Raw genomic sequence first — 21,056 nt, forward strand, 5'->3', positions numbered from 1 at the left:
CCACAACAACTCCAAGCACGACTACTGCAACCACAACTACTCCAACCACGACTACAATCACAACTCATCCACACATTGCACCATATCCTGCAGTGAGACTGGTCAACTCTAACAGCAGCTGTTCTGGCAGAGTGGAGATCTACCGCCACTACAATTGGGGGACGGTTTGTGACAACTACTGGGATTTGAATGATGCTCATGTGGTTTGTCGACAGCTGGGCTGTGGCAGAGCTCTGTTAGCTCTAGGAAATGCATATTTTGGACAGGGCACTGGACCAATTTGGTTAGCTGACCTTCACTGTACAGGGAATGAAGCATCACTAACAAACTGTACCCATCGGGGATTAGGGTACCACTACTGTCATCATGCTGAGGATGCTGGTGTCATTTGTGAAGGTAAGTTTATGCATACAGTAAGCGCACTGCAGTTGGTATTGTTCACATAAAACTAGAGAAGGCACCTAATATCCTAGAACTAACTGGATACCATAAAGAATGGACATCTTTATTTACAACAAGCCACATTTACAATTAAAACAAACATTTCCAAACTCTAATTTGTATCATACAGAATGAGCATCCTCTTCTACTATTAAGGCAATACTTCATGTTTAGATAATTTATTTCTAAACCAAGTAAAAAAAATGGGGCTTTTGCTCAATACTGTTGTAATTGCAACCTGCAGTTGTCATGTGGGTTGACAGAGATTTTGCTTTCACTTAAAACAGGAATTCCCACAACTACTCCAACCACGACAACTTCAACCACGACTACTACAACCACACATGGTACAACCACAACTTCTCCAACCACAACTTCTACAACCACACATGGGACAACCACAACTTATCAACCCTCAACTGCTACAACCACAACTTATCCACCCTCAACTGCTACAACCACAACTTATCCACCCTCAACTGCCACAACCACAACTAATCCACCCTCAACTGCTACAACCACAACTTATCCACCCTCAACTGCTACAACCACACCTTATCCAACCACAACTACGACAACCACACATGGTACATCCACAACTTATCCACCCTCAACTGCTACAACCACAACTTATCCACCCTCAACTGCTACAACCACAACTTATCCACCTTCAACTGTTACAACCACAACTACTCCAACCACAACTACTCCAACCACGACTATAATCACAACTCCTCCTCCACCCACGACTACTCCAACCTCAACTACTCCAACCACGACTCCAATCGCAACTCATCCATACACTGCACCATATCCTGCAGTGAGACTGGTCAACTCTAACAGCAGCTGTTCTGGCAGAGTGGAGATCTACCGCCACTACAATTGGGGGACGGTTTGTGACAACTACTGGGATTTGAATGATGCTCATGTGGTTTGTCGACAGCTGGGCTGTGGCAGAGCTCTGTCAGCTCTAGGAAATGCATATTTTGGACAGGGCACTGGACCAATTTGGTTAGCTGACCTTCACTGTACAGGGAATGAAGCATCACTAACAAACTGTACCCATCGGGGATTAGGGTACCACTACTGTCATCATGCTGAGGATGCTGGTGTCATTTGTGAAGGTAAGTTTATGCATACAGTAAGCGCACTGCAGTTGGTATTGTTCACATAAAACTAGAGAAGGCACCTAATATCCTAGAACTAACTGGATACCATAAAGAATGGACATCTTTATTTACAACAAGCCACATTTACAATTAAAACAAACGTTTCCAAACTCTAATTTGTATCATACAGAATGAGCATCCTCTTCCACCACAATAAGCAAATCTACTATTAAGGCAATACTTTATGTTTAGATAATTTATTTCTAAACCAAGTAAAAAAAATGGGGCTTTTGCTCAATACTGTTGTAATTGCAACCTGCAGTTGTCATGTGGGTTGACAGAGATTTTGCTTTCACTTCAAACAGGAATTCCCACAAATACTCCAACCACAACTACTCCAACCACGACCACTTCAACCACGATTACTACAACCACACATGGTACAACCACACCCTATCCAACCACAACTACTACAACCACACATGGTACAACCACAACTTCTCCAACCACAACTTCTACAACCACACATGGGACAACCACAACTTATCCACCCTCAACTGCTACAACCACACCTTATCCAACCACAACTACTACAACCACACATGGTACAACCACAACTTCTACAACCACACATGGGACAACCACAACTTATCCACCCTCAACTGCTACAACCACAACTTATCTACCCTCAACTGCTACAACCACGACTTATCCACCCTCAACTGCTACAACCACAACTTATCCACCGTCAACTGCTACAACCACAACTTATCCAACCACAACTACATCAACCACACATGGTACATCCTTAACTACTACAACCACATATGGTAGATCCACGACTGCTAAAACCACAGCTACTACAATCACAACAATCCAGTGAGACTGACATAATACAGTAACATTGAAATGTTTCAAAACCTCTCCCATTTACACTTTTTTCTTTTCTTTATTGTTTCAGGCCAACAACCACTAATCCAGGCCTCTCAGCTTGTTTGCTCCCCTTATAAGATTGAAGTTGGTGTGCCATTGCAAAATCTGCTGTCGGCTGGTTTGAATGCATTCTCTGGTCACCTGGCGACCCCATACTGTACCAGCTACACAGTGCGTGATAATATTGTGTGGTACCAGGTGCAACGTAGGACTGGCTTCTGTGGAACTGTAATGACGGTGAGATTAAGTCACTTACTTACCACGTAATTATTTGTCTATAAGTCTATTGTATTCATTCATTTTCTGTTCTCTTGTACTGGTATTATTCTTTACTGCTCTGTAAATGTATCTTTATATTATATTATATTTATTATAGACAGAAAGCAAGGCAAATTTTCACCTTGCGTCAATCACATAAATTTGACTGACTCAAACAGACAATGTACTAGTTGTACAGATGTTAACTGTAAGCTAGCTAACAACGGAAGCACCAACCGTGTGTGTGAAAGCATGTGTTTGTGTTCATTATTTACCAAGTTTGTGTCTGCTATAGTGGTGCATCATATTGAGTTGTTACTCAGCACTGAATCATTACTACATGATTTCATGTCCCAGTACTCAAAAGTTTGTTACAGAGTACAACTCAGTGTGGACCATTTTACTTAAGGATAGGCACAAACTTGGTGAGTAATGTGACAGGTAATCATGAAGTGATGATTCAGTGCTTAATAACAACACCGTATGGTGTACTTTTCTTCAGAAGACACAAAATAGAAACTAATACGTGGGTAAGAATGAAGTAATGTTTTGTTAAAGTTTAAGTGCCATTTAGCGCATCATTCAGAGGTAATCAAGAACTATGCATTAAGTAAAGGACCATTATAAGGATTCACAGATACCCACCAACAATTGATTACATATTAGTTCAATAACATGATATCTAACAGCCATTTCTCAATTAAATAATCATAAGCTACTCTATAAAATGGTATTGAGCAGTTAGCTCCTCCTTCGTTCCTCATTTGTTCCTTTTGTGCCCCTTATTGTAAAGTGTTACCCTAATTCCAAAGTTTATTGATTTCAATACAAACACTGTTTTCACCTACTTCCCTGCAGTGAGATTGATAGATTATACACGACTGGTCATTCATTGATCCTTTTTTCTTTCAGACCAACACCACCCATGCCATCTACTGCAACAGCTTGTTTTTCTCCCCTCTAAGTAACGGTTCCTTCGTTCTACCTTCGATTATTCCGTTCTCCTGTGCCTATCCCTTGGAAACCGAAACCAGCCTGAATGCTGTAATCAAACCTCAGCTGTGAGTCTTTTATTTCATTCGTTGACTGTATACAATACACTTAAAAGATGTGGGCCTACATCCCTGGATAATATAATTGCTATTGCAGGGATGAAATACATCTCTAATTGTTTTTCTTTCTTAACAGCCTTAAGGGTGGCCTCACGGGATCAGGTACCAAAGCTAGAGCCTACATGAATCTTTTCCGGGACGCCAACTATTCATACAGCTACCCAGCGGGTCCGCTCTCTCTGCCAGTGGGCTCTGCCCTGCATGTGCAAGCGTCTGTGCCTCTGAGTGATCCAAGCTTTGCAGTCGTTCTGGAGGAGTGCTATACCACTAGCTCCTCAAACCCTGATGACCCCGTTCGATACTTTCTCATTCATTCCAGGTATGTGTCTCTCCTAATTTAGATGGACTGGAGTGGAAAATGTAAAATCTATGGTGATGTGTAATGGTCCTAATGGTTTGATCTGACATCTCTGACAGGTGCTCTACTGACTCTCGTCGTGTGTCAGTGGTTGAGAATGGCCTGTCCTACCGTGCTCGATTCTCTGCCCTGCTGTTCCCTCTCCAGGGTGGCAACCCATGCGTCTTCATTCACTGCAGACTACGCCTATGTGACAAGAGGAGCCATAACTGTGTTCCAGTGAGTCAGACTCATCCTCTCACTCAATCAAAATAACCAATAGGCAATCAATGCTTTATATCCAAACACTGAGTATAGGTGTCTAATCATTACACTCCCTCTCAACTCACAGATTTGCAGAAGAAGGACTTATCGCTCTGCTGACACAGTTGAAGGAGGAAACGTTACTACTACTATTGGACCAATCAACTTTCACTAAATACAATCTGGTATCAGAGCAGATATCTCAGCACTGTCAGCTGTATGGAAGTTATAACCATGTTTCCCTTTTCTCTCATCTTAATCTTTAGGGGAGAACTGACATATTAATGGAGGGAGCTAATAAACACTGCAAAATGAGTGTTATGTTATTTTCTTAAAATGTTGTATGATATACTGTAATGGTTCAGTATTATAACTCTTTAGTATAATCCCTCATATTTTACCTTTGTACTTTTTTGTAATAAAATGGGAATAATACAAATATTCGTATTAATACAAATTATGATATTTTTAATGAGTGGGTATGTGCAATTATGCTTGTTCAAAATACTTCTATTTTTTATTTGAAAGTTTATTAGACACAGGGTATGGTTAACTGTGGAGCAATATGGATATATAACCCTGTTGATTTAAACGTTCCCATAGCTTCATGTCCCAGACAAATCTCTTTAATTTCTTCACTGATTTTCTCTGTAAAAATGCTTTTTTGCCCAACTCATCATATTTAAAGCTGCTCTAAATAGGAAATGATCATAATTTCTTTATGTGGCTCAGGACCATGATCACATTGTATGGGACAACATGTCAACACTATGTGTATATTTTGTGAACCACGTCAAAGTAATTTCTAATTTTGATTGCCCAGAGGACAATAAAGGTTTTTATAATTCCCACAAAAAGCTCTTCTGTGTTATGTTTTCTCTTTCACTTATGTTATCATAATTAATATTGGGAGTGTTCACTTTTATTTTAAGCTGAGTTAAGCATTTTGGCCGTCACCATCTTGTTTTTTTGCAACCAGTAGTGACACAGTGGGGCTAAGCACGCTGAACAAGACATTTTTAGATGACTTAGATGTTACAATGAACTGTCATGAACAGAAAACATGCTGTGAAAGAGTTAAAGTTGTAAGACGAAAACACGGACAACACCCAAACTGGACAATACCATGGTAGCAACATGTCAATCACAAGGTAGCCACGCCCTAAAGCATCCCCTGCTTTATGGTCTATTTGACTCTAAATGGGACCATAATTTACTAAAAAACATCATGCTGTATTGAAAAAGACTTGAAACTAGCAATTAAGACCATAAACTCATGCTTACAATGTTTACTGAGGTTATAAATCAAGTCAGAAGCAGGCTCATTTTCTCATAGACTTCTATACAATCAAACTTCTTTTAGCAACCAGAGGAGTCGCCCCCTGCTGGCTGTTAGAAAGAATGCAAGTTTAAGGCACTTCAGCATTGGCTTCACTCTTCAGAACCAGAGGTTGCCCACTGGTGGCAACCCATATGTCTTCATTCACTGCAGACTAGGCCTGTGTGACAAGAGGAGCCAAAACTATTTTCCAGTGAGTCAGACACTCTAATCTAATCATTCTACCCCCTCTTACCTCACAGGTTTGCAGAAGAAGGACTTATCGAACTTATCATTCCAGTCATTACATTATGTAGTCTATGACCAATGGTGGCTCTCTTTTAGCTCCTTAGCAACAACAAGGTGTTCATGTCTTAACTGAATTAGTATGTAATTGTATTTTTCTGTAATAAAATTATAAACAAATTTAAATATACATTAATAAAAACAGGAGTCGTAATAAAGATTAGTGCCTGCTTGTTCTAAATAAAACAATGGAGAAAACTAATATTATAAGAATACTGTTATTAGCCTATTATCCAAACTAAACAGTTTATATAATTATTTTATGGTTTTAATAAATATTTCAATATTATTAATCCACACACCCATCATGGATACATACTTCTCATACTAATGAATCAGCAAAGTATAACATTGGCAGAGCCTACCCCCATGTGGACGGACAGGTGTATTGCATGCTTTGATACAGTATGACACTGGGTTTTTCATACCCATATTGGTCCTTATGGTTAAAGCTACCTGAGGGTTTGTGAACAAAGTTAAACCTGCAGTAGGCAGAATATTCTTGGTATCAATGGGTAAAAACTCCATAATAACCTTTCAGCATATTGTGATTCAAGTGTTGTGAGAGAAAACTAGACTTCTGCACCTCCTCATGGCTCTGTTTTCAGGCTTTAAAAAATCTAGTCCGTGACGGGAGACTTTGGCCAATCGCAGGTCATTTCAGAGAGAGAGCGTTCCTATTGGCTGTTCATTTAATAGAGGCAGCGGTCAATCACTCAGGAACTCTGATCAAACGGTCAAGCTACGCAGCGCTGATCAAATACAAATTCATATTTTGTTACTGTAACGGCTGTAAAATGAGAAAGTTTGCTCTAGCTGGTGGGCGGTGCTTGGTATTTCCTCAACTTGATCTCAACATGGCTGCCGGGTGACAAACTTTCTGATTTTACAGCTAAACAGTACACTACAAGATGTTTCTGAAAAAACATTAACAACAACAATACAGTAACAGAATCTTGATTCATATTTGATCAGCGCTGCCTAGTTTGACCTTTTGATCGGAGTACGCAAGTGATTGACAGCTGCTCAGAGACAGCAAGTCTCCAGCTCGGCTCTGATTGGTTGTTTTCCTCCGGTCTGTGAAATCTTGTAGATGCCATTAGGAGCACCGGAGGACACAGAGGCACATGATTTTCTTCAGATTACCTGTCTGATGCACTACTGTCAGTTTTTAATTCATATACTTAATTTTATTAATTAATCATATAATTCATATACTTTTTAGTTCATATACCGTATATACTGTGTATACTATATTAAATCAACAAATGATCAAATATGGCAAAATAGCATAGAAATATATATAAACACAGAGGACATTTTAGAAATAGAAATAAGAAATTAGTATGTAAAAACGTGTGCATTATACTACAACATAACAACAATAAATATGGAAAATACTGTAGAAATAAGAAATGTGAAAAATATGTACAGTAAACAACAATATACAACAACAGTGTAAATAATAACAATGCTGAAAAATGTGACCTATGATTAAGTGTGTAAAAATCCAAGAATTGTATAAATAAATAAGAATATTGGTTTAAATGTACAGTATAAATGAATGCCAGAGTAAACCAGAGTATTGCACAATTGAATTACTGCAAAATATAATTGTACTGTTTCGTCATATTTGCACAGTTGAAGAATATCTAAATATCTATATATAAACTGGGAAAAAAAAGTTCGGAAACTTGTGTTTGGTGGATTATTTCTCTGTTGTTACAATGCTAATTGGCATTGTATTTTACATCGTTGGAAAGCCTGTTTATTTACCTTCACAATGATGCCCAACTTGTAAGGTTCATGCATTTGTGGGATAAGCAGCACAGCTGATTATGTTAGTAGCGCCCAAGAAAGATTTGCCAAAATGCTCTGCCAATGGTAAACAGTGTATTCTCCTGTTGGTGTTGACTCTTGTTTTGAGTTGTTTGGTGGATTGGATGATTGAACTCTCTATCAGTAACAAGGAACAAACAAGACATATTGGTTATTTTACACTTTATTAATTTAATACACCGTCAGGAGCCTCAGTAGCGGTGGAAGATCCATACGCAGCCACAACAGCCTGGCACCTCCTCCTCATGCTGGTCACCAACCTGGTCACACGTTGCTGTGGGATGGCCTTCCATTCCTCAACCAGGATTCGTTGCAGGTCAGCCAGCGTGGTTGTGTTGGTCACTCTAACACGTACAGCACGCCCAAGCTGATCCCACAAGTGTTGATTTGTGTTGAGGTCTGGACCCTTGGCAGGCCGTTCCATTTTCTCTACTCCCACATTGTGGAGGTAGTCTGTGATAACCCTGGCTCTGTGGGGGCGAGCGTTGTCATCTTGGAGGATGAAGATAGGTCCCAGATTGTGGAGATATGGGATCGCCACTGGCTGCAGAATCTCATCCCGATATCTCACTGCATTGAGATGGCCTTCAATGATGACAAGTCTTGTTTTTGCCAGTGAGGGAGATTTAAGCTTTTGTTTGTAGCACAGCTTGGCCCTCTTTATTTCATGTTTAATGTCTTTTTGTAGAGAGATTAATTCCGAGAGATTGGCCATTTTAAAAACACTTTTTTTCTTTTTCAGGGATAATTTGGATGTTTGCTCACGCAGGGTTTGCTGTTTGGGTAGATCTTAACTACCTTGTCCGGAATAACAGCATCCTGGCAGTATGAAATCCAAGAGCTCACAACATCTGTGAGTTCGTCCAGATCTAGATCCAGAACTATTGCCATACTAATACCTTACAACCTGCAATTACCTCCACTCATTAAATCCATGCTCTACTTTTTAACCATCTGGTTATGTCAAAGCAAGTGACTAATATGCCTATTTGGGAATTAATACCTCCACTAAGTGTATTTCACTGATGTTGCAACCAGTACCACTTACCCTGTGAGAGAGACTTTATTTCCCCGGTGTAAGTCTTCATACTAACTTATTATTTCAAATATTTTTCATTGTGCCAAGGATAATACGTTCAGCACACTGTTGTATCAATGCTCATTTCCATTTACACATAAGATTCACAGAACCACATTCCTTTGCACTCAAAAATATGAAATGGATAATGTGATATTTTATGTTTTAACTTGTGTTTTTTGTCTGTTTCTCCTGTATATTTTATCCAGTGTTTTTATCTTTGTTTTATTTCTTTGATTCTATTTTATTTCATGTGATTTAATTTCTTTGACTGTGAAGCACTTTGTGACTTGTCTACAAAAGGTGCTACTGTGTATAAATAAACTTGGCTTGCTTGCTTGCGGATTGTAGAAAACACATGGGTGTGCCCCAAAACAATTACCAGTTTAGTTTTGTTCTGGAAATGGACAGCATGTACAACCAGGTAATGATGACTGGGTTACTTTTTGAAAGCTGTCCAAATATGACAATGATTTGAGGTATTTATGACGTTGACACTTTTTTCTGTTGGACTTTAGGTCTACAAGTTATTGTCAACAAGTACAACATCATCTGCTAAACTACCTGCTGCTGTTTGAACATCAGAGATTCAACATCATAAGAGCCGCCACAGGTACCACCTGCACTCATATTTGCCAACTCTCACGATTTTCCCAGAAGACTCTCGTTTTTTCATTGCCCTTTCTTTTCACACCTTTTTTCCTTTTTGTTATCTCAACCTGTTTCTGGCACTGTACAGTGTCTATAAGCCATAAGGCCTACTTTTTCCACCTGAATGGCAATAGCGCGACACCAAATGTCTTTTCCCAGCGGAGGAGAGCTGCTCGCAACACCACGGTGTGTTTGAGCTGTGCTTTCCACACATCACAGCATCACAGCAAAGCTGTGGTGGTGTGCCGCAAGCCATTTTAAATAACAGACAATTAAAAATAATTGTTATAAATTGTAATTATTATAAATAATAATAATGATAATTTCAGAGTACAGTGGTGCCGTTGTTGCATTGTGTCTGAAAGGGCCTTCAGTGAGTGAGAGAAAGAAAGGGAAATGGAGAGTACTAATAAGAGATAAACATATTCAAGCAGGGGCAAAAAATGAAGGAATGAAAAAGGATATGATATAAAGCCCATGAATATTAGCCTGGTTAATACAAGATATTCACACAACTTCACACAAGAGGGGCGAAATATTCAGTTTTCTTCCCCGAGAATTAAAAGTAGGCCTATTTGACAAAAAAATGCTGCTGCACTGTACTTAATATTTTGTTATTTTCATTCTTTAAAAGTCACCAGAATGCAGGAAACAAAGTCTCTGAAACTCAAATTATTCAAGAGGGAGGACCCCCAGACCACTATTTTTGAGGTCTCTATACCTGTATATTGAGCATACTTGTATACTGAATTATGCACTCTTATGGTTCCCACTGTACAAACAGGACTGAAAGTGCCTTTCTCCCTCTAACACACAATCACAATCAAAAGTGGACCCACTCTCTACTGAAGAAATAGTTTCTAGGAGAAGCCTTGGTACTGTGTTCTGTGAACTTTCCAGAGGAACAGGGATGCAGTTTCTGGATAGACATGTTGCTGTTATATTTATGAAATGTCATTTTTCAATTTTTCAGGCCAATGTTATACTTTGATGATTCTTTAGTATGAGTAGTATGTATACAAGATGGGTGTGTGGATTAATAATATTGAAATATTTATTAAAACCATAATATAATTAAATAAACATTAGTTTTGATAACAGGGTAATAACAGTTTTCTTATAATATTAGTTTTCCTAATTGTTTTATTTAGAACAAGCAGGCACTAATCTTTATTACGTCTCCTGTTTTTTTATTCATGTATATTTAAATTAGTTTATAATTTTTATCACAAAAAAATACAGTTTCAGTTAAGACATGAACACATTGTTGTTGCTAAGGAGCTAAAAGAGAGCCACCATTGGTCATAGCCTACATAATGTAATGACTGGAATGATAAGTCCGATAAGTCCTTCTTCTACAAACCTGTGAGGTAAGAGGGGGTAGAATGATTAGATTAGAGTGTCTGACTCACTGGAAAATAGTTTTGGCTCCTCTTGTCACACAGGCCTAGTCTGCAGTGAATGAAGACATATGGGTTGCCACCAGTGGGCAACCTCTGGTTCCATCTCACAATGTTGTGATGGTTTAGCAGATGATGTTGTACTTGTTGACAATAACTTGTAGACCTAAAATGCAACAGAAAAAAGTGTCAACGTCATAAATACCTCAAATTATTGTCATCTTTGGACAGCATTCAAAAAGTAACCCAGTCATCATTACCTGTCTGTACATGCAGTCCATTTCCAGAACAAAACTAAACTGGTAATTGTTTTGGGGCACACCCATGTGTTTTCTACAATCCGCAAGCAAGCAAGCCAAGTTTATTTATACACAGTAGCACCTTTCGCAGACAAGTCACAAAGTGCTTCACAGTCAAAGAAATAAAATCACATGAAATAAAATAGAATCAAAGAAATAAAACAAAGATAAAAACACTGGATAAAATATACAGGAGAAACAGACAAAAAACACAAGTTAAAACATAAAATATCACATTATCCATTTCATATTAGTGAATGTAAAGGAATGTTGTTCTGTGAATCTTATGTGTAAATGGAAATGAGCATTGATACAACAGTGTGCTGAACGTATTATCCTTGGCACAATGAAAAATATTTGAAATAATAAGTTAGTATGAAGACTTACACCGGGGAAATATAGTCTCACTCACGGGGGAAAAACACACCCAGGTCGCGTAAGTGTTACTGGTTGCAACATCAGTGAAATACACTTAGTGGAGGTATTAATTCCCAAATAGGCATATTAGTAACTTGTTTTGACATAACCACATGGTTAAACAGAAGAGCATGGATTTAATGAGTGGAGGTAATTGCAGATGGTAAAGTATTAGTATGGCAATCGTTGCAGTGGCATAGTGGCACTGTTCCTATAGGCTATCTGCTTGTGCTTTTTGACTCCAGGGAAGTGAAGTAAAGTTTGGTTTTAGCGTTATCCATGTAGCGTTAGCAGGTTATATCCTGGATCCAGCAGCAAAAGTCAACTGCAGTCAATTCGTCATGGTCTGCCCGCTGCAGACGACATGCTGGACTCAGTCTGCAGAGGCCTGAACCTCCTCCTCTGCTGCTGCACAGAGCGCTGTTCGTTTGTTTATTCAAAGTTTATTAATAGTGAACATATTGTGTGTCCAAATTGTACCAGTGTGCTCACAGCTGTGAAAAATTACATTTCATAAATATAACAGCAACATGTCTATCCAGAAACAGCATCCCTGTTGCTCTGAATCTTTTTCAATTTTTTTATTCTTATTTTATTCTAACATTTTTATCTATTCTTTTGTTAAATAAACTGTTTAACTTGCACCAACAAAACCAAAGCAAATTCCTAGTGTATACCTCTTACACCTGGCAATAAACACGATTCTGATTCTGATTTTGATTCAAGACTTTTCCTAGAAACTATTTCTTCAGTAGAGAGTGGGTCCACTTTTGATTGTGATTGTGTGTTAGAGGGAGAAAGGCACTTTCAGTCCTGTTTGTACAATGGGAACCATAAGAGTGCATAGTTCAGTATACAAGTACGCTCAATATACAGGTATAGAGACCTCAAAAATAGTGGTCTGGGGGTCCTCCCTCTTGAATAATTTGAGTTTCAGAGACTTTGTTTCCTGCATTCTGGTGACTTTTAAAGAATGAAAATAACGAAATACTAAGTACAGTGCAACAGCATTTTTTGTTAAATAGGCCTGCTTTTAATTCCCGGGGAAGAAAACTGAATATTTCACCCCTCAGGTGGGAAGTTGTGTGAATATCTTGTATTAACCAGGCTAATATTCTTGGGCTTTATATCATATCATTTTTCATTCATTCATTTTTTCCCCTTTTTGAATATTTTGATCTCTTATTAGTACTCTCCATTTCCCTCTATTTCTCTCACTCACTGAAGGCCCTTTCAGACACAATGCAACAACGGCACCACTGTACTCTGAAATTATCATTATTATTATTTATAATAATTACAATTTATAACAATTATTATTAATTGTCTGTTATTTAAAATGGCTTGCGGCACACCACCACAGCTTTGCTGTGATGCTGTGATGTGTGGAAAGCACAGCTCAAACACACCGTGGTGTTGCGAGCAGCTCTCCTCCGCTGGGAAAAGACATGTGGTGTCGCTCTATTGCCATCCAGGTGGAAAAAGTAAGCCTTATGGCTTATATACACTGTACAGTGCCAGAAACAGGTTGAGATAATGAAAAGGAAAAAAAGTGTGAAAAGAAAGGGCAATGAAAAAAACGAGTCTTCCGGAAAAATCGTGAGAGTTGGCAAATATGAGTGCAGGTGGTACCTGTGGCGGCTCTGATGATGTTGAATCTCTGATGTTCAAACAGCAGCAGGTAGTTTAGCAGATGATGTTGTACTTGTTGACAATTACTTGTAGACCTAAAGTCCAACAGAAAAAAGTGTGAACGTAATTAATAGGTCAAATCATTGTCCTCTTTGGACAGCTTTCAAAAGAAACACAGTCATCATTATATGGCTGTACATGCTGTCCATTTCCAGCTAAACTGGTAATTGTTTTGGGATACACCCATTAATTTTCTGCAATCCGCAAGCAAGCGAGCCAAGTTTATTTATATACAGTAGCACCTTTCGCAGATCTGCACAAAGTACTTCACAGTCAAGGAAATAAAATAGAATCAAAGAAATAAAACAAAGATAAAAACACTGGATAAAATATACTGGAGAAACAGATAAAAAGTTAAAACATAAAATATCACCTAAATGCCTGAACAGATGTTTTTTTTTTGTTTTAGCTGCTTTTTAAAAGAGTCCACAGAGTGAAAAGACCTCAAGCTTATTGAGAGACTATTCCAAAGCAGCAGCATTTTGGATGGTTTGTAAGGGGTGTAAGGAGTAATTATTAAATAGTAGTAGTCCAATCTTGATGACATAAAATCGTGGATTAGGATCTCCATTTCATGTCTCGACACCACAGGCCTAAGTTTAGCTATGTTTCTCAAGTGAAAGAAACATGATCTAGTCAGCGTCTTAATGTGAGCATCCAAACTCATGGATTGGTCAAAAATCCCACCCAGATTACGCAGACGAGACCGAGAAGATGAGGCTAGGGCACCAAGGTTCTGCTTGATCAGTGAGTGAAGGTGATCCGGAGCAAGAATCAGGACTTACGTTTTATCTGCATTTAACTGCAGAAAATGTTTTTGCATTTAAACAACAGTTCAGAATAGAAAGACTCATCAGTTTTAACTGAAAAATACAACTGGATGTCATCAGTTTACAAATGATAAGAGATGTTGCTAAAACTATTAATAATCTGTCCTAGTGGCAGTATGTATATAGAGAATAAAATGTGTCTCAAGATCAATCCCTGGCAAACACCACATGGCAAAGCAGCTGTGTCCAACACAAATTCCCCCACAGAGACTGACAAAGTCCTGGCTGAGAGACAGGAAGAGAACCACTCAAATGCAGTCCCAGAAAATCCGATAAAGTAATTTAGCCTGTGGATTATAATGTGATGGTCAGCAGTATCAAATGCTGAGCTATAGTCCAATAAAACCCAAACTGAACAATCTCCATCGTCAGCAGCCATTAAAATATAATTTGAGACCTTAAGGAGAGCTGTTTCCGTGGAGTAAAGTTTACAGAAACCAAATTAAAATGTATCAAACACCCTGTGCAGTTCCAGTATTTGAACCAGTTATTTTTCAACAACCTTTTCTGAATTTTGGAAAAGACAGGGAGTAGGCCTGTAGTTCTCTAGCAGGGAGGGGTCCAGTTTTGGTGTCTTCAATAAAGGTTGAACAATAGCCTGCTTAAAATACCTGGAAAAACACCCTGATAAAAGGGAGTGGTTTAAATTGTTGACTATGCTATAATAGGGCCAATAGGACATCAAGTAGGCTAGAGGAGGGTTTCATTTGTCCTAACAAGGTTGCAATGTCATCTATGGACACAGGAGAAAAGGAGTCCAAGATGGATGGATTTGTGCAACCTCTAGTGAGTTGACTGGACAAGGGTGAGATGTTTGCACTAACATTTACAACCTTATTGATAAAATAATTAGGATAGTTATTGCAGTCACTGTTAGAGAAGATCGGTAATGTCTGAAGTTTGGGAGAGACAATAGAGTTTATAGTATCAAACAGGACTTTAGGATTACTCTTGATGGAGGATATTAGATCAGAGAAATAAGATCTCTCAGCCTTCACTATTTCATTAAGGGTACTCATAAGTTCTCTGAGATGCAGTTTGTGTACTTCCAGCTTCGTGGCTTTTCACAAGCGTTGACTCCTTTGACATTTGCGATTATAACTCTGGATAGTTTCATTTATCCATTGGGCTGGATTTTTGGAGGGGACCTCTCTAAGTTTAAGAGGAGACACTTTATTCAGCACCAAGGAGCAGTGGTTGTTAAATGATTGGACTGAAGTGTCCACGTTTCCATCATTTAAAACAGCACTTACTGTAGCTGCAGCCTCTCATATGGCAATAAGGCTGAGACTCTAATGTAAAACAAATATAAAATAAAAATACTTTGTTTTTGTGGTCACAGACACATGAATCCTTAGAGCCAACAAGTTCAATATCTATACCATGTGTAAAAACAAGGTCCAGAATGTAAAATTGAAGGACTATGTGAGATTGAGAAATTCAAAGGCAGTAATACATGTGGTGTCATCAGTATGAGAATTAAAATCTCCAACCATTAGGACCTTGTCCAGCTTTATAATAGAAAATAAAAAGTCTGAGCCGATTGGGCGTGGTCAATAGATAGGATTTAGTCTACTGTCGCTGGACATTTACAATTCATAAGAACCGTAAAGATCTGCGCTTTTTATCTGGCATGTAAATTTGTTATTAAAAAGTACAGCAAGTCCACCACCACGGCCCGTCAAACGGGGTGTACTGATAAAAACTCTAAGAACACTCTGCAGGACAAAGCTCGATCAAATGTGAATAATCAATACTTCGCTGGCACGTTTCAGTCAAGAACATAAGTTTCATACTTTCACTGCAAAAAAAGTCATTGACGTGAATGGATGAATGACGTGTTTCCAAGAGGATCGTGCAGTGATCAGGGCGATCTTGACTGGGGAAGGCGGAACACCAGCAGAGCAAGCTGAGGCATGAGGCAGGCGGCAGAGGTTTCCAGTGCACACACCTTTAGATATGCAGTGTGGACGATAGGCCCCGTCTGTATTCATAGTTTGTATGGGGAAATTGTTCAGTGAGAGTGCAATGACAAACGAGGCTGATGGGGGGAGGTAGCGGGGAGGACAGTACTCTGTGGTGACACCAACAAAGTTTGAGATTCCGGGGAGGGGGTGTGGAATGTAACCAGTCAATCATGTGGAGAGGACTGCACAGTGTGCTGTAAATTGGCTGCAATTTTGCTACCCAGTGTGTTGGGGTGGACTCCATAGGTTTTGAAGAGGAGGGGACCATTCCAAAACAGGTTAAAATTGTTGATAAAACCTATATTGTGAGCTCTGCGGACCGGAGCCAGGTGTAGAGGCTGAGGATCTTGCTGAAACGCTCTGCTCCACAGGCAAGTGTGGGGATTCTCTGAGTCTTTGGGAAGAAAAACAGATATCAGGGCCTTTAACCCGTAACAGAGTCCTAATTAAATCAACAAGCTCAAATGGTCAGAATGGATAATAAGTCTTGTTGATTCTCTTCTGTGAGCTTAAACAGGCTGTTGTAAATTAAGTGCCTGAGCACTTGGTGCCCTGAGGTCAGGTAACAGTTTCTGAAAGAAGTTTCAAGAATTAGGGAATAACTTAATTATCCTTTTCATGTTTCAATATTCTTCGTCTTTCGATCATCGTCGGCTACACTTGAGTGTGCTGTAAATACCTTGGGGAATTCCATCCCACCATTTCTCATATTGCCCTACAAAAATGTCCGGCCTTTCTTCACCAACAATGGCTCTCCTGGCTGCATTAGTACAGCATATGGGTCTGGGTGGATGCAAGACTTGCTCGTCAACAGCTGCTGTGACAGCTGGATGAAAGCCCCTCAAACTCATCCATTTTTATTTCATGTTTAAACTTTTGGAGGACGTGTGTTGTACTCATTGAATAATTTTCTTGCATTATAATTTGATGTCTTCTCCTCTGTTGTGTGGGAAAAGGCATATGCGTTTCTACATCTGGCCCCAGAACTTAAGACAAATTAATTGATGGCTTAGCCCCATGACACATTTCCAACATTCTTGGCAGATGTTGCTGATGATGCTGAACAGAAAGGATTGTGACACAGACCAGAACAAAGCCATAAAAACTGTCTTAAGTTGTGGCATGCAGGAAATCAATGTCTTAATGTGTGAAGTCTAATGTCTTAATCTAAGAATACATCTCTTACAACACTGCACCCTAATTAACTTTTAGGTTAAGTGTGCTAAGTACTGGCAGTCCTAACCGCCAAAACATTTGCAGTTACACCCATCACCATCCATCATAGTTGGCAGGTGAACTACATTACAGTAGCGGCACTGGAGGGCAGGTGTAGTGGAAAGCCTCCCAGCATGCACTGGGGCAACAGGTGAATTAATATCAGTCTCTGTTTATCTCTAATGTTCCTATGGGTCATCTGTGGTCAGTCTTATATAAATATGGTTACACTATCAGTGTTGTTGTGTGTACGTATGTTGCTGTACTGATCCCCTGCTCTGAGAAGCTAATAACAGCATCCTCTTGAGCTGGAAACTTCCACACGCTGATAAAAAACGGTTCTCCTCTTTGGTGGCAAAAGTGAGATAGCAGACAATGATTGAACAGCAGCCATATTGGGGCATCCTACTTGCTTCTGACTGTTCTCCTCTCCTCCATGGAGCACATGGGTGTAGACGTCCTAGGCCAGGAAGGAACCTGGACTGGTGATGCTGAACCTTGAAACCTCCAGTCCACATATACTGAGAATGGACTTTTCAGTAGGATACATCTTGTGTCCAGCAGTTAAACTTTTAAAACGAGAAATATTTGCATATGCTTGCACTCTACTCAAGTGTTTCTATTTTGTTAGAATGTTAGTCCACTAAACTTAGCTGTAAGTTACTGCAAAATAAAGTTTCACATGCAAAACATACAATGAGGTCATACTGTATATTTCTTTTGCAGACCTGGAGCAACTGGAGGGATGTCTCAAGTGTGGAGCCCTCTCCTGGGGCTTCAGAGGCCTATGAGGGGATGCACAGGGTATGAGCAGCCTCCACAGGGCTCCAAAGAGCTCTGGAGGGATGCCTGGCACCAAAGAGAGGGGAATGCAATTCAAATATCTGCCTCTGGTTATGCAGGGCAAAGGGGATCGGACCCAAACGCAGAACGAGGAGGAAGCAGGATGACTTCCGTGATTTTATTGGTGAAATACCTTACAGGCAGGTACAGGTAGGCAGACAAGTGGGCCGGAAGGCAAAGGGGCATGTACACAGGAAACAGGCAGGCAGGTAGGTAGGTACAGGTAAGCATACAGATAATAGATGCTTGAACACAAGAGCACCAAGCAAGAAACAAACAAAGCAACTAGGACATAATCTCTATGAACAGATATCTGCATGTGAATGCAGAATATGTAGGCAACGGGGCAAGATTTTTGTATCGGCAGCGTTCTGGTTTGTAATCAGAGTAGTATTGACCAATCAGAGGTCTGATCTGAGATCTGCAAAAACTTGCAAAAACTCTCCATTCGAGGACAATGCCTAACCTTAACAATCTTGTGAGAGTTTCCCCAGTTTGGGGGCTCTGTTCTAGCCACTACCCTGCTGGATGGATGGATGGAAAATGGAAATGAAGGGGTCTGAGGAATAGGGAATGTGGCTGGAGAGGAGAGACCAAGAGACATACTTGTGACAGCCTTAGCCCTCCAGGGTTAACCCCAGTAGTCCGTGTGGATGTGTTCTCCTGCCTGATGGACACCTGGTAAAACACTCTCTGCCTCTCACATCCCTTAGAACACACTGGTGAACGTAAGAGCAGACATATAGGAAAGACTCTTGTTGCCCCTTATAAACCATTTGACAGAATTCAAATTCTGTGCTATACAATTGAGCCACCAAAGTTGAAGACTGTGACCTGGTTCTGCATCAGGCAGAAGCCAAATGGATTTTTTCATTTATCTGAGAAAGTTTTCCCATAATGTAAGTTGTTCTGGGGACGACCTTTCATTTACTGCAATCTAGTGGAAATATTGTAAAATACTGTAAACTTCTATTGTTCCAACTCAGGGATGTCTCAAGTGTGTAGCCCTCTCCTGGGGCTTCAGACGTCTATGAGGGGATGCACAGGGTGTGAGCAGCCTTCACAGGGCTCCAAAGAGCTCTGGAGGGATGCCTGGCATGAAAGAGAGGGGAATGCAAATCAAATGCTTAAAGATTTTGGTATAGGAAGCGTTCTGGTTTGTAATCCGAGTAGTATTGACCAATCACGTTTGTGTGGGCTTTGGTTGCATGCAGGTAAACAGTCCGTGTGGAGAGCAAAAGCGGCAGAACACTAGGCTGAAATGCAATCTCAGAACCCATCGACTATCATCTGACAACTATTTAGCTATTTATTAATCTTTACATATATCAGATGTATAATCTGGTCGTAAACGTCGTCTATCAACACCAATTTGTGTGCATCTCAAATTGCTAATTGGACAATAAATAATGACCAGCGCACAGGAGAGGAAGTCTTGGCCCGGATATCCATTATCCGCTTGCCCCCAAAGGCTAAATCGTCATCAGACCAATACCCAATGGGTTCTAAAATTGACTAGGACGAACTGACAAGTGGTGAACGAAAATGGGCTGGTTAAATATCTGGAGGACTGATGAGTAAAGTGGAGACAGGTGAGCAGGTGGGGGAGGGGGAGGGAGCAGTCAGGTAATGGGGAAAAGAGGGAAAGTCCGAGGTCTAGTGGATGGTTGTGTCTAGAAAATCCCCAGAAAATCCCCAAACCGCAAAATCTGATCTGAGATCTGCAAAAACTTGCAAAAACTCTCACGACACTGCCTGCCCGACAACCCTAAGCTTAACCATTCGAGGTCAATGCCTAACCTTAACAATCTCGTGAGAGTTTGTATTTACAAGGAAATATTGTAAAATACTGTAAACTTCTATTGTTCCAACTCATAACTTCTCAGGCAAGGTCAAGTGGTTAACTTGGTTGCTTGTCTAGATATGCAACATTCTTAAACTTGGCTACCACTTCGGAAAACATACCAAGCATAATTGTGCCACCTAATTACCTTCTGGCTCCTATAAATGGTCAAGTACAACAAGGGAGGCAGCACAGGTCTGCGGCTCACAGAGACTCTCTTCTGACAACTGACGCAGCACTGCCAGTCAGCCTCCAAGGACAACTGCCTGCCTCACACCTGGAAAGGTAAGTGAATGATGATGACAATAATGATGGGGGCAGTGGTGGAGGTGATAAACAGAATATACACAGTACTATACATTTTATGATTGGGCTATTCATGAGATATAATTGGTTAACACTAATTAACGCGAATGGGTAAATTCAGTTCCCTTGCAAATTTGTACCCTGCCGTTGTGTTTATCTTTACAATCCAAGTTACATTTCGAGGGTTACAAGGGACTAATAAGGTCATAGTTGTATTATATGTCTCTTGACGCCAACACTGGCTTCTACACGGTCCCATTCTCACAGGTGAATTCTCAAACAAGCTCTTTCACTCACTAGCTGAGTTTCCATTCAATATTTTTATGTACATTTTGAAGCAACGCATTAGAAAAGCTGTATGGAAATGGCAAAATTCGATAAAAGTTCCTCAGTCTCTTCCTGGGTATTCCCATAACGCACGAATGCTTGTCTTTGTCTACGGGCAGCATGAAACATGGCCAATACTAGCTGACATGAAAGAACAATTAACACTTGCCCAATTGAAAAAAATTCATGAAGACCCCTTGCCATTTTTCCATCTTACATGTGTTAGATGGCCAAGGCAATCTGTTTTGTTTCCAGTTTACAACCTCTACTT

General features: G+C 39.9%; 1 protein-coding gene across 2 annotated transcripts in view; it reads left to right on the forward strand.

The window, feature by feature from the left end:
• Positions 1 to 21,056, forward strand: part of LOC119489494 (deleted in malignant brain tumors 1 protein-like) — a 76,632-nt gene that overhangs the window by 40,694 nt on the left and 14,882 nt on the right. Inside the window, exons 11-12 of one of the 2 annotated variants that reach the window (XM_037772009.1) lie at positions 4,271 to 4,430; positions 4,543 to 4,770. The exons of the other annotated variant lie outside the window; for it this stretch is intronic. Of the exons in view, the coding sequence (XP_037627937.1) occupies positions 4,271 to 4,430; positions 4,543 to 4,629 (247 nt within the window). The 3' untranslated portion in view covers positions 4,630 to 4,770. Of the gene's footprint in view, positions 1 to 4,270; positions 4,431 to 4,542; positions 4,771 to 21,056 lie in introns of those variants that run through there. 2 annotated transcript variants of the gene reach the window in all.

Source organism: Sebastes umbrosus, chromosome 1 (assembly GCF_015220745.1).
Source record: "Sebastes umbrosus isolate fSebUmb1 chromosome 1, fSebUmb1.pri, whole genome shotgun sequence".
NCBI classification, from domain to species: domain Eukaryota; kingdom Metazoa; phylum Chordata; class Actinopteri; order Perciformes; family Sebastidae; genus Sebastes; species Sebastes umbrosus.